Genomic DNA, 14,739 nt, shown 5'->3' on the forward strand with positions numbered 1-14,739 from the left:
CTGATGAGCCCCACGCGCAAGCGCTTCACGTTTACTCGTCTTCTTTATCCTCGGAGAACCCATGTCGCACCGTAACAATATATTGGTGTTTGGCCCCAGGACCGCGCTCCCTGCTTTGCCTGGTGGAAGGCGGTGGTGTGCGTCCGGGCCCGCCGCTTCACGAGTGCTCGCACCTGATTTTGGGAGACCAGGTCCTAGACCTCCTGCAAAAGGTCATCAGGCCGGCCAGGAGAGGTAGGTATATGCCTGTCGCGTTTGCTGAATCTATCCCGAGCGTTATGAACACATTTTCCGTCCTTCCTTTACACCGAACGCCATTATGGCACTGCGTTTCTAAGCGAAGCTCTTATGAGTTAGATTTCGGTGGTGCCGTTGTACGCGAAAAGCCCGGCGCCGGCAAGTACAGGAATGCGGGTGTACACAAATGCGGCCCTCTAAGATTCGCCGGTCACATGCGTATTGTAAGAACCCTTTTTCAAGTAATTGATGCTTCTCTAGATCGTGGACTTGTCGGCGACCATCCGTTCCTGATACGGCAATCTGATCTTTTATTGAGCTCCCCTATCATTTCATGTTGCCAAATTTCATTGCTTCATTTCATTGTTTCCCACATGATCGTCGTTGTTGTCTGTAGCTACAGAAGTGTAGCGCTGCTAAGCACGCGCGTGGAGGTCCGATTCCCGGCATGGAGGAAGGGAAAAGTTGGAGGGGAGCATTGTGCAATGCGAAAGAAAGAAAAGTAGTTGGTCAACAACGCACACGCCGAGCTTCGTTTCCCACCCTTTTCCCGATAAGGGGAAAGGCTCCTAATGGTGTTGTTTTCATTCGTTGGTTGACAATATACAAGAAGTGACGCACCGTCCCCTGTCTTCAGGTTCCGGCGACCGCGAGCCCCTGCCCATGACCACGGCGGCGATGGCCGAGCAGGTGCGGGCACTGCGAGCCGAGGCGGCTCCGGGAATCCGCCTCCTCGCCGGCCTGCGATCGCTGGAAGTGGAGAACGCGTACGTGCGCCTCTGGTCCAACCGGTCGGGTGTGGCGGCGTCGGCCAACCTGGCCTACGAGTGGGTACGCCGCGCCGGCCTGGACGGCATCGCCCTCACCAACCTGGTCGTGGGACGACACACCGTCGACGTGTACGTGGATTTCCTCAAGGTGCGTGTCCTGGTAAAGTGTCCTTACAAACTGCTCTGATAAACTTCTGACAGAGTCCTCATAAACTGTTCTCATAAAGTGTCCTGATAAACTGTTCTGATTCAGTGTCCCGATGTAATTGCGCTGAGCAAGAGGTACGTAGGCTAACACAGAGAACGAAGCGAACATGTGACCGATAGTATATGACATCTGTGTTACTCCTACGTGGCCTTCGCTCAGCGCAACTACATCATAATGTCGTTCCAACTAGACCAGGTTGAAGCTTTTCTGATAAACTGGGGCCGAATTTTTCGTGCTTTCCTATTGTTCAGCCGGCCTCGCTAATGATATGTCCCGTGCCCCGCCACGGTGGTCTAGTGGTTATGGCGCTCGACTGCTGACCCGCAGGTCGCGGGATCGAATCCCGGCCGCGGCGGCTGCATTTTCGATGGAGGCGAAAATGTTTGAGGCCCGTGTACTTAGCTTTAGGTGCACGTTAAAAAACCCCAGGTGGTCGAAATTTCCGGAGCCCTCCACTACGGCGTCTCTCATAATCATATCGTGGTTTTGGGACGTTAAACCCCAGATATTATTATTAATGATATGTCCCGCATCGTGACTGGCTGAAATATTTCCTAACGCAATATTTTGAGTAATACGTTTTTGTGAATACGGGCCATGATTGCGACTTGCGCATCGTGTCGTGTTCCGCGTGATGATTAAGCTTCTTCGAATTGCTCCGCCATCGATAAAGCTAAGGAAAAGACCCTGCTAAGGCGGGCAGAGACCTATGGACATAGACCTACAGGCAGTCACAACACGGGCGGGCAAAGACCTAAAGACCAATGACGTATGGACAGTGACATCACGGGCCGTTGCCATAGTTTATCTACGTGAATATTTGCTGAATGTCCGCATTCATCGTTCCCCTGCAGTACATTTAGATAGGGTGTAGTAAGCTTTCTCTAACACCTACACGACAGGGCGAACGTCTGCAGACGTTTGTCGCTCGACGAACGCGCAAGACGTCTACGCACCTGTGTAGAACGTTTATACTGTTTTTCGAGTGTCTCTTATATTACTCTTATCGAAGACGTCCACAAAGCCCTTCGCTTGTCTGTCTCACTTCTTTCTAAGTGTCGCGTCCTGCCGCGTGGTTTGATCGAAGATATAAAACATGTATGTTACTCTTACAGAAGTTCAAATAAGCTCCACAAAGCACTTCTACATTTTAACACGTCTATGGTAGGATTTCCTCAAGATGTCTCAAGGTATCTTTAGGGATATTTAAGGAAGACAGATGTTTGCCATTTACGAATGCATTTGCCGGCGAAGACACGATGGTTACTGCTGTGGTCACAGTTACGTTTCTCTCTCTCCCTCTTCCACTGATCAGCGGCTGCGAGCCCTGTTTCGCGAGGACTACCTCATCGTGTTCGGCTTCTTCCACCGAGAGAGCCACGAACACGACCACACCTACACTGAAAACGCCATCCGCACCATCGTCAGGCAAGCAACATTATTTACTTATTTATTTATTTATTTATGAAGGCGAAAGCCTTAAATGCCTCATCAAACGCTTAATTCGACCGTCGCCGTGAGGCTCCATATAAAGTCGAAATTAATAACATCGTTACACGCGTCGTGTATTCTATGTTAGCGTGCCACGGCAGCCGACGATCGCGGCTCAAGCGGCCGTTTTTCGTCGCGCGGCAGGGCCATGAGGGAGGGGGGCTGCATCGCTCCGGCGGGAACTGCGTACTTTGACCGGCCGGGCGCCTTCGCGCGCGCACTATCTTGACAGGGATCAGCAGACGAATCATACCTTTGTGCGTGCTGCGCTCTCCCCGCTTAGTTTGCGTTGAAGCGATAGACAGCACGAAGGCGGCTTCGCTCGTTGCAGCGGCCGCGTGCCCTTACGCTAGTGTTTTGTTGAGTAACGCCTCATTGGATGCTAAAGGAGTTAGCTGCAAGCCTTACTTCGTATAACGTTCCAATCTGTTGCTATCGCATTCATTGCTTCGTGCTTGCGGCGACAGCTTTTGCAGTGAAGCTGTCTTACCTTAGCCTGTGCCGTCGTCGATCTAGTAGTAGTAGTAGTAGTAGTAGTAGTAGTAGTAGTAGTAGTAGTAGTAGTAGTAGTAGTAGTAGTAGTAGTAGTAGTACTAGCCAGTGGCTCTGGGTCTAACCAGTGTTGTGTATTTTCATGTAATAAGAGAATGTAAAATATTGATTGATTGATTGATTGATTGATTGATTGATTGATTGATTGATTGATTGATTGATTGGTAGTAGTAGTAGCAGCAGCAGCAGCAGTAGCAGTAGTAGTGGTAGCAACCGCAGTAGCAGTAGTAGTAGCAGTCACGCTGGTCACGTAATCAGAGGTGGGAATGAATGAATTAAAAAATGATGATGATAAATGATGACGCTCGAAATAATAATGGCGATGACGATTTTGATGCTAAATGAGCATGATGATGATGATGATGATGCCGCTCGAAATGCGTAAGTGCGCGTATTTCAAATCTAGCGGCGGATTCACGACACCACGTGATCTCGCTAGCCAATCACATACACTCGCGCGTTTACGGCTTCCCTGCCAGACGACAGTCACAGCGTGGAACTCGTTGAAATTTTTACGCGATGTCTTTTTTTTTCTGCCGCATGTTCATGTAGTTGCACAGGAGTCCAGTATTCGTCTATGCAGTGATAAGTAGTCTGTTAGTCTTCATCATTAATCTTCGCGGGTTCTGACGCGACTTCACGCGAGTCTATTCATCCATAAACGTTCCCGTAAACGCAGACTGTGCAGCTTCACCGTGTTCGAGGCTCACGACGTGCGCCCACGGCCGTGCCGTTCGTTTGTACTGAACGCATTGAACGGCTACCGGAACGCCATCTCCAACGCAACCATCGTGAGTAGGCAGTCAGCAATGAAGTGAACTTCGATATAGCGGATACGAATATTAGGAATATCGCATGATGTGACACTGATGTACAGACGGGTCCACTGTTAAAGGGAACATTTGCGTTCCGGGTATGTCCGGATTTCGCTCTCCTATACAACAGCATTGTGGCTTAGATTTGCATAACACTACTGGTGGTTGACAGTTCTGAACCCTTATGACAGACTATTAACATGCACGAACAATCTTTCCCCATGCACTAGCCGTTAGGAGGCCAAAAAATGAAAAGTGCTCATTCGAGTGTTCTCTTTAACATTGTACCGTACTGTACATAAAGTATTGACTCCGCAATTTTACAGTGTATCAGGCACGTTTATAACGAACATCGTGTTTAAAATGAAAGTCCTCTTACGTCCAATGCGTTTCGTTTTAATAAGTTTCAGCTGTATTTTTTTATGTTTATTGACTTATTATGTAAAGGGATCGTCATAAGTTCCCAAGCCACTATCCCATGCAGTCCTATGGCAGCGCGGCTTTGGGAACTTTTTACCACCCTATGCATCACATGATTACATTGGGAAAAATGGATCAAAGCGTCAAAAAACTCGATAAGATTTGGCTTTGGTGGAGTGGCAATGGAAACATACACAGTAGTAAGGTATAACGTTGGATTTTTAAAAAGCAATTGTCTCCACTCGTGTTTTGTTTTGCGTTTTGCATTTTTCCCGTTTTCTGGAACTCTACGAAACTAGTAATATACCAATTTGCCCAGAAACCTCTCTTACGAACTGTGGATAGATTCCAGCAGTACTTTGGTTTGGGCTAGCTGGTTCACTGTCGGACTTGTTATGAAGTAGCAACGCAGGAACACAAAGAAAAACAAAGAAGCGCCCACAGCTTCAACTTTGTCTTTGTTTCCCTGGGCTGCTACTTCTTAAGAATTATAGATTTTTTTGCTTTCTTTTTATCTTTATCTTCAATTTCACTTAACTACATACTATTTCTGAGGCGTCCTTGGCGTCAGCAATCCTCTCTTTTGTTTAATAGAATCTACGCAATATAATCAAGCTGCCGTAAGCCTGTCCATATAATGCTACTGTTATGCGGGCACTGCGATCGTAGGTGTCGTCGCTGGCCACGATTCGTCGCCTGGGCGTGCCACGTAGCCAGACATGCGTGTCCATAAGCCTGGCCGTGATGCGGTTTCTGCTGTACGACCGGCCAAGGCGCTTAGGACAGGTCTGCCACAACTACTTCCCCGAGGCATACTCAATGGTGAGCACACACGGCGACAGCTTAATTTTAGCCGCGAAAGCACTTCTATATCTTACCTATTTAGGTTTTGCGGATGTCGGGAAAGAACACGAGGCTTCAGCTAGAATCGGGAATGGGGGTTCAGCATGTCGCGCCGCCATGCTGCCAGGAGATGAGCTTCACAGGCAATATGGGGACATACTATCTTTCGGCCTTACCAAGCGTCCCTAGGAAGCATCTTGCCCTGCACTTTTCCCACACGTACAGGAATTCAGGTTCCGCATAACGCTTACGTCACGAGTCCTGCCTCCTGTTTTCGGGTTCCTTTTGTGTTGTGCGGCGAAAATCCAGAGGCATCCTGCGTCTATCGGAGCCGTGTGCAATAATAAGATGACGTTGCGTCTTACGTCATGCGGTCTCCGGAAGAGATTGCTCCCTCTCTGAGGAATGGATAGCGCACGGGCTTTCGTTCAAATGCTATTGCAGCGCACACATGGGAATTCGAGAAAGGCAAACAAACACATGTGTGTTCATTTGTCTTTCTCCTGTCTTCCTTTGACGCACCTGCGAAAGGTTTCGGAGGTGCCATACCAACAAGCCCGCATCGTAACGTTAGTTCTTGTTCCAAATTTTCAGGTTTCTTGAGCAGTACAGATCTGTGACACTTTACGGACACTAACATCAGATGGAGGTAAACTATTGCGCACAAAAAACAGGCACACAAGAGGAGGAAACACAGACAGACAGACGAAGCGCTTCGCCTAGCTGTCCATCTGCGTTTCCTCCTGTTGTGTCCCTGTTTTTTTTTTTTTTTTGTGCGCAACAGCTTAGCTCCAGATGAATAAGCAAAAAAAATTACACCATCGCTCGTTAAAGGGGACCATGGGGCGATGCGAAGCAGCGTTTCGGCATGTCGAGCCCGCGTTTCAGAAGGGGAGTGGAGAGAGGGAGTGGGAGTGGAGGTGTGTGGAGAGGGATTGCGCGTGCGCAGTAAGAGTGGTCACGCCGCACACCACCACCGGATTGAACTCCGCCATAAGATGCTTTGCATCTAAAAAGCCCAAGCGTACACCCCCCTGAACTATCATCAGAGCGCGATTATTCCACGCACCGCGCTTCTTTTTTAAGGAGTCGTACAACGGTGCTGCATGTTTTCGTTGCAACGTATCGCAGCACTGCCGGGAGTGGACGGAAATACGGTACGAGCGGGGCGCGGTTGCCAACACGGCGCTCGTCCACCGGCGTGCCATGGCCGTCGCCGAGATCATGGACAGTTTCGACAACGAAACCACGCTCGCCCACAAGGTACGCACACGATAACGCCGATAAGCCGGGGAATGACGTCAAATGTAGATGTGGGCCAACTCCTCAGTCGGAGTTATCCGTGTGTGCATTGGTATACTTTGAGAAGTAATTAATTCAACCAACTTTTATTGCAGTAGGGTTTGCTGAAGGACCAGGGGTACGTGTTACTTCGAAGGAAAAAATAGCGCGAAGACATGGACATAGGAGAAGCACAGCGCTTGCGTCGTGTGCTTTTTCTTCTTGTGTCCAGACTTCGCGCTTCTCCTTCGATGTAACCTTAATGGACCGAACACACGACGCTCGGAGCGCGTGCGCAATGGTTATCCCGTCGTCGTGATGTCCGTATAATCGCAGCCATTCCCCGTTGTATGCATGAAGGCAATGTTTAGGATAAGGCCAATTACATATGGCGCATTCTTCAGTGATTTCTTAACAATTTGCATCATTGGCATGGCCAGTGGAGGGGGTTGTTGGTTTGGAATACCTTTGCCCTCGAAATTTCTTCTTCTTCTTCTGTGGTTATTAAGGAAAGGAAAAAGGCACCTAATTTCTGTCTGCCTATAGGCGACACGGCGCAGTGCCTTGTAGGGGTGGGGGGTAAGGAGGGAATAAAAGAATAGTAGGAAAATAGAGAGAAAAGTGAGAGGAGCACATCCATCCAACGAAGAGAAAAGAGGACAGGAAAGATTGGGAAACGGTCACGGGAGTTCAGGGACGGGTCCGCGAAACACAGCTAGAGGCACAGTGCACAACACCGACGAAACGGAGAAGGTCCCGACGATGAGCGGCGCACGGCATAGCGGGCGAGGAGTCCGTCACGGGGCGCCGATCAGCGAGAGGTACGAGGAGTAATCCAGGACATCGCGGCCGGCACGTCCGTCTTGCTTGAAATCCAGCGAGCGAATCAAATTTTTTACACGCATAGTATATCCACATATATTGCACTACCCCCTGGCCCACACAGGGGTGTAACCCCCTTTCCCCTCCTAAAATAAAATCCTAGTTGCGTTCCTGTTTCATACGCAGCGTCATTGTACAGCACATGGGCGTGCGCATTGGGAGGGGGCGCCCCCCTAATCATGTGAAGGGGGGGGTGCCAATTCTAGCCCTTACCGTTACTCTGTCGGACATGTGCCGTCATTGTTTATTGTGCAGCTAAGATTATGGGCACACATGTTTTTGTGTCAATAAGTGCGGTCGAGGACCCCTGACGTTGCATTACAAAAGAACTGCTTGCTTCCCACCTTTGGCCACGGAAAGCAGCGGACCAATGACAGGCCGTTGTGAGAAGCACGTCATGTTCGCTTCATTTTCATTTTCGCAAACATTGCGGGGTGGGGGGCGCCGCAATGAAGCTTGCTCCCCACCCTCATGCGGAAACCCTGCGCACGGCTATGATCGTACTGGTGTTCTGATGAGCATGCAGTGGCTATAGCCAGGGAGGGGGGGGGGGGGGTATAGCCCCCCCCCACAATTTTCCATGTGTATATATACACGCATACATACAAACGCACGTACAAACATACATAAAGTATGGATGAACACCGTCCCCCCCCCCCCCCAAAAAAAGAAAAAAAATTCTGGCTACGTTACTCCTGATGAGTAATTTACTGTGCCGATGAAAGCACTTGCTACAAAACCCGCACTTCGCAGGTTAAGGCGCTCGTCCGCAATGCCGGCATCCCTTGCGTGGCCGCCTACAACGTCGAGCTGGACGACGCCACGGGTATCTGCGAGTCCGAGACGCCCTACTCGAGGCTCACCGCAGTGGCCACTGCGTTGCGCGGCACGACGCTCACGAAGCGCACTACAGCGGCGCCTCCGAAACCCGTGCCGCGCAAGGCTATCGCTAAAGGCCACAGCGCCGCCGAGACATCGCCGACTGTGGCGCCACACCACCGCCATCGAATGCGCAAACGGGTCTTGGTGGCCGTTAAAAAAAAGCGGCGCCATTAGCAGGCATGCTAGCAGGGACTCTGACGCTAGTGCCTACCTGCAGACTCTATGCGCGGTCTTAGGATTGCAATATTTAGCGGTAATCTCATTTTTATGGGCTAGAGTGTGGCATTTAATCTCATGCTATGTATTAGTTTATATCGTAAATACAGCTCTCATGTGATCACGCTTATAAAAACTCCATTGCGTACTTTACGAATTTGCGCAATCCTTCATGCCTGTGATATGCTGTTGATGTTTGTTAGAGTTTCAGATACTTGGTGCGGTTTGTTGTGGTTTAAATATTGAGCGGTAATAATGTTCTGTTGATATTTATGTGCTCAAGTGCGATATTTAATCTTACGCTATGTATCTGTTTATATTGCAAATACAGCTCTCATGTAATCACATCCTATAAGGATTATGTGCACTAGTTTACTAATGCAAATGTGGAAGATATGTGCTGTGGTGATTAAAGTGTATACTGGGAGGGTTCAATCTAAGAGTGTGAATAAAAGAAGCAGTTAAACAATACATTTGATATGCTCCGAGTTCACTGCAACTTAATAAATTAAAAGTGGTTTGAGAGCTTGCATGCACGCTCTAATGTACGTAATTGTAGCACAGCACCGGTTCCACACAACTCTGGCAAAAACTAAAGCAAACGATACTTCAAAGTTCTACAGGCATCAAATAACAGTTCATAAATGACAGCAGAATGTATATGATCATCAATGGGAAGTTCTTCAGAAGCCTAACAGCCAAGTTTAACTATAAAGCCTGACAAATACCACATCAGCACCAAGTTGAACATAAACAGCACATTAGCAGAAAGTTCAACAGCTGATCAACAGAAGGTCCAAGTAGGCTTTTGCCTTCACATTCATAGAGAGTGCTAAGCAATCCTCGAATTTGTTCTGTGGCGTTGGCTCACCAAGAGTGTGTGTTGGTAAGTGTCCGATACATCACGAAATTAGCTTAGACAGAAGGTTCGTACTACATGTAGATATAATGATGATGATGACATCCTCTTCCTGATGGCGCTCGCCCCACAAAGGGGCGTGGCCCAAGAACTGAGCGGCAGGATGTTTAAAAGCTCAAAAACACTGGAAACTTAGACTACGAATTAAACACCAAATAAACAAAAACGCTAAACGAGCAAGGTCACTCTATCAGATCGGATTTATGACAGAGATAGTGACGGATCTGGAAGCAAAATACTAACAGATAAAATAGATTAACATAGTAATCCTTTAAAAGCGAAGCTGGTCTTGGTCGAGCCTTTCATGTCATGTTATGTGGGTATCATAAACGGGTATGTGCCACAGACATTGGGTAAATCCCACTACATCACCACTGGTCCACTAAAAATAAAGGCAACAGTTAGCTCAACAAATGACTATGTGCCACAGAAATCTGCGTGGCCTATCAGAAAACTATCATCATCAGAGAACTTACACAGAAATTTTGGTCTGTCCGTCTTTCCGTTTGACTGACACCCGATTCAGCCACCCGACCAAAGTTGAACCACTTGCTTACCGCCCGCCCATCTTGAACTGGTACGGCTGTTCATACTTGCGAACGTTGTCGATCAAAAAGTAAATATTACGCATATCTGAGGTGCAACATCACTACGTAAGTATTAGGTGATGTGTTCCTTTACCAGAAAATATACATAGATACGTAATTCTAAAGACCCTAGTTTCTTAAGCTGCGCTGAAAATGCCATGCCGTCACGGCAATGAACGCCCTCTACCACGGAGGAAGGAAACCCTCTGCGCAAGCTCATGTTTCCCGACGTATGCCAGATGGCGCCCATATATCACACAGCGCTCGTCTATCGTCTTTCGGTGGCATTTGCAGCGTAGCACGCAGATACGCGGCCAATTTTTTACTCTCCATATGCTCCCTTACATCAAGCAATATACCTAGGGATGAGCACTTGGCTGCTGGATGAAAGGGCAAGACTATTCACTTTCCTCCGTCTTGTCGTGAATTTGCAGCACATGAAAAAGCACCCCATTTAAACTTGCTAACGCAGCACTTCCGATAGTCAAGGATGCTTTATTTGAAATAAACCTCACATATGCAACATATGAACGTCTATGAAATGCGAAAGATTGAGAATATAACATGAATGCTCTGCGCTCTAAGATGGCGACCGACATGGGAAATTCATGTCTTAACACTTTGTTGGTGTGCATATTGCCATTCCTTGTAGACCGTGCACATCGGCATTTCAGTACAGAGATATGCAACGCCTGTTGCTTGTGTACAGGCCTGCTGTGAAATACTAAGTAAGACAATGTAAACAGTCGAACAAAACATGTTCCAACAATGTGAAAATGGACCATACCTTTGGACAGCATGAAACTACTGTTGTGATCAATTCAAGGCATTATAGTGCCTGAATGCAAGCTAGTTGGTACGTGTCCGTGAAAACAAAAATGAAAAACTGACAGGTAGACACAAGACAGCACTAGTACTGTGTCTACTTGTCTGAATTCAAGGCTGTTTCACGTACTTATCATTAAATTACCAGCATTTGATAAAGAGCTTCATCACAAGCTACAATGCACTAGGCTAATGAATCCAACAGACAATTAAGCCGAGAAAAGTGTAGGGGACACTTTTACTTCTAATGGTAGCGTAGAAATTGCGACGTAAGTGGAAATTAATTAAAGGGGACAAAAAACTTTTACCGCTGGCGAGGCCTGAAAGCGCAACTTTCAAATTACACCAATTGCACGCTGAAATTTAAATTACACGCTCTGCTAATTGGTGGGCGTTCCTCTCATCCCTTTTGTTTGGTATTTCTACACGTGTAATCCCTGGGAGTGTTAGCCAGCACCACTCATAACCAAGGAGGCGAATGTTCCACACTAGCCACTTTCGAAAAATGTGAAGCAAACACATCACTCACTTGAACACAAGGTTCACAGATATACATATAAATCAAGACAACAGTTGCAGCCGGATTACGTAAGACTGAAAAATGAAACACCGAGATTTTATTTACATGGCACGAACAGATAAAAAATGCACTTAATAAAAATCTTCGTCGGCAGCGGTTTCTTGGACAGCTGCCTTTTTGTTCTTGATGTGGTCCTGCTTGTTATACAAGTCTGCAACCTGTGACAACGAGAACAACCACGGTAATGCTGTAGACTCTTCTTGAGGTATCGGGATGACGGTTTAATAGTGACAACCATCCAAATCACTCAGTGGCTGTTTGTGAAACTGCCCTAAATGCTTTGCATTGGTCCCGGGTTTGAACCCCGAATTGGGAAGAATTTTTCGTCAACTGGGAATGTTTCTGAGAAATCCGTAGGGATTTTAAATAGAGCTTTAATTAATGAGCAGGTGAGTGACAGCTTTATCGTAATACTTAGCCCTTCGAGGCGCTCTGCACACATTTATGTACACAACTTAATTTTGCTAGTTGTGCCGACTAGTGGCCTAGAAGGAGCAAAAAGTTTGGATGAATTGAACCTTCAACGTACTAAATGTGTCTTCAATTAACTTCATTTTGCTCACTGCTGAAGGCACTACCATGCCCGACGAGTCATTCGACAAGCCGCTTCCCATGAGCTACTTCAAAAGTACAATTTCTCGTTGCTTAAAACAAACATAACCGAAAACGAAATTGCACTACTATATTTCTAGCCTGAGATTTCATTGTTTATGCAAGCACAGAGCACTAGCAACTTCAGCATAAATAAATATTGAATTACAATTTAAGATTCCTATAAAACATATAAACCAATGAATTGATGATATATGATGACATATGATGTTTGTTGGCACAAGGGCCAGGCGAAAGAGCGCCAGAAGATGATAATGAATGTGAACAATGGTTGTGTTAAGTGGCTGTATAAAGGCCTAAAATTCCGCGAGCTAAAGGCGGGTAGAACGTAAGTTAAACCGAGATATAACGAAATTGACAAATTCCGGGGAAAATTCGTTATAAACAGGTTTTTGTTTTATCCAATTTCAGCACAAAAATTCGGTAAAGAAACGCCCAAATTAAACAAAAGGAGAATTGAAGGCAGAGCTCACCCAAAACATTTATTTAGCAGCAAATTATTGCATTATTTTGCTCTATTGCTTGTTCGTGGAGAATGGCAGTACTAGATGTTTGTAGGACATCAATACGACGCTGCTCCGTCGGCGTCTAGCCGTGGCCTTCGAGATTGACTCCGGCAACGCAACGGCGTGTTGCCAGAGCCAATCTCGGAGGCCGCGGTCTCACGAACCCGCGGCACGGCGCAAGGCGGTAAAGCGCGTGACCACAGTGACGAGCTGACCTCCGAAGATCCGTCGTTACCGTAGTCGCGGACAGCTTCCACCAGTACCTAATCTGACATCACCTCAGTAGTGACCGACACAGTTATCGGCATTAAAAAAAAATCGCGAAAGCTGCACGTCGTCAGGGGCCGCTCCACGCACGCGCAGTGAAACCATGCACGCGCTTACAGCGTCGAAAATGAAGATCTAACTCCATATGCAGCGCGGCCCCGCATATGCGGCACGAACTCGAAGCGTAACAACACATAGCAAAGATTTTTTGTTTGTTTTAGTGGTGTCACCTGGTGTCACGGTAACGAAGTGCAGTTCAGAGACTACTGCAACAACCAAAGAGTGGCGCTGACAATGCAAAAGCAGTTTTTTTTTGGCACGGTTAGCGTGGTGCCACCCACGAGCAGATGGATGAGGTTTGAAGGGAGAGAGGGAATGAAGGGCACGCCTACGCACGCGCCCGCGGCGGCAAGAAAGCCAGCTCGAGGAGCGCAGGCCTCGTCTGTCTGCCTCGTGCACACCCGCACGCACAAACTAGCGCTCGCTCTCGCCTTGCAGTTGCCAGGGCTTCAAGCGCACCATGCGTGACGCCGCCGCTTCACGCTCTCATCGGCGGGGCAACCGCAGAAGATGCATGCAGCGTCCGCTTGTGCCAAAATGATAAAATTCAAGGCAAAATCCCTAGGTTGTCAGAGGCAAAAGTTCGTTATGTCAAGGGTGTCTCTCGCTGCCACTTTGTTACATAGAGGTCGCAAATACATGTGCTTCTATGGAATAACGGCGAACAGAAAAACTTCGTAATACCAAGGAATTCATTGTATGGAGGTTATTTATAGGCACGTTTAATATAAGCATTAAAAGCATGGTAGTGACGTCAAATATGTGCATGGAGAATGAATGGTGACTAGAGAATGGTGAATAGAGAATAAATCTACGAATTGTGACATTACTTTAGTTGCAATAGCACACCGAGTGCCTTGAAATAATGCTGCGTAAATTTGAAGCACTTACAGTTTTTCATAGGTTGCGTATGAAATGGTTAACATTTAGTTAGCATGCAATAACATACGCAATAATTATGTAATAGAATACTCAACATCCATGAACTTCCCCAAATGTATTCCACCAAGCTTCTGTGCAGAGCTAAGCCTCTGCAAGTGTGTTTTCTTATGTCACATACCTGTTGGGCAGAAGTGGCATCCTCAGGATTCTTGTCGTCTCGTATCCTAATGAACCGGGGAAACCGCAGGGAAATGCCCTTCTCGGGATCAACCTGTACGTTGAAAAGGCATGTCAACGTGATCTTTATCCTTGGTCAGATTGCCTTGACTACATTAGATATGAATTTTATCTCCCTTGTATGTTGATAAAACAGCCAACAGCCTACATTAGCTAACACTTCGCATCGTTCAGCCATCACGGAGCCAGCATTAGCCGAAATTTTAGCTATCACACAGCATCATAGAGCAAACACTAGATAGCACCGGCGATCATTTAGGCAGCACTAGAAAACAAATGACTCAGTGTTTAGCATGACATAGCCAGCTGCAGCCATCACTGAGCCACTATTAGGCAACATTAGCCATCATTTAGCCACCACTGGCCAAGATTAGCCAATGCTGGAAGTCTGCGATCGAATACAGCAGGCCAGGACACTACTGCTCACCACTTGCTGATTGTATATCATGGAGGGAGGAGGTATGCTTATGGTGAATTCCATTGGCGGATTTGGAGTGGCCTATGAACTCTACGCCGGAGCAATCCAACCCGTGGAGAGCATTTGAAGGAAATCTGCCAATGGAACACAAGCGCCCTCTCCAGAGCAAATGGTAGGGGGCGCTAGCGCACATCTATTTTCGTAAGCGCCCAGCGTTCCTCGCGGAGAGAACGGGCGTGGTCGGACAGC

The 14,739-nt window shown here is 47.3% G+C and overlaps 2 protein-coding genes across 2 annotated transcripts in view; one reads left to right on the forward strand and one right to left on the reverse strand.

The window, feature by feature from the left end:
• Nucleotides 1-849: 849 nt before the first annotated feature.
• Nucleotides 850-8,971, forward strand: LOC119400960 (uncharacterized). Its single transcript, XM_049418045.1, has 4 exons — nt 850-1,155; nt 5,163-5,315; nt 6,468-6,599; nt 8,253-8,971. The coding sequence occupies exons 1-4, from the start codon at nt 901-903 to the stop codon at nt 8,553-8,555; spliced, it is 843 nt and encodes a 280-aa protein (XP_049274002.1). The 5' UTR covers nt 850-900; the 3' UTR covers nt 8,556-8,971.
• Nucleotides 8,972-11,557: 2,586 nt separating this feature from the next.
• LOC119400289 (DNA ligase 1-like) overlaps nt 11,558-14,739 on the reverse strand; it is a 32,988-nt gene continuing 29,806 nt past the window's right edge. The window contains 2 exon segments of the mRNA XM_037667311.2: nt 11,558-11,666; nt 14,014-14,106. Coding sequence (XP_037523239.2) covers nt 11,580-11,666; nt 14,014-14,106 — 180 coding nt within the window. The 3' untranslated portion in view covers nt 11,558-11,579.

This window comes from Rhipicephalus sanguineus, chromosome 7 (genome assembly GCF_013339695.2).
Source record: "Rhipicephalus sanguineus isolate Rsan-2018 chromosome 7, BIME_Rsan_1.4, whole genome shotgun sequence".
Classification (NCBI taxonomy): domain Eukaryota; kingdom Metazoa; phylum Arthropoda; class Arachnida; order Ixodida; family Ixodidae; genus Rhipicephalus; species Rhipicephalus sanguineus.

Coding starts and splice junctions, on each gene's coding strand:
- LOC119400960 (XM_049418045.1), top strand. CDS start 901: ATGACCACGGCGGCGATGGCCGAGCAGGTGCGGGCACTGCGAGCCGAG. Junction 5,316..6,467: donor TCCCCGAGGCATACTCAATG/GTGAGCACACAC, acceptor AACGTATCGCAG/CACTGCCGGGAGTGGACGGA. Junction 6,600..8,252: donor AAACCACGCTCGCCCACAAG/GTACGCACACGA, acceptor CGCACTTCGCAG/GTTAAGGCGCTCGTCCGCAA.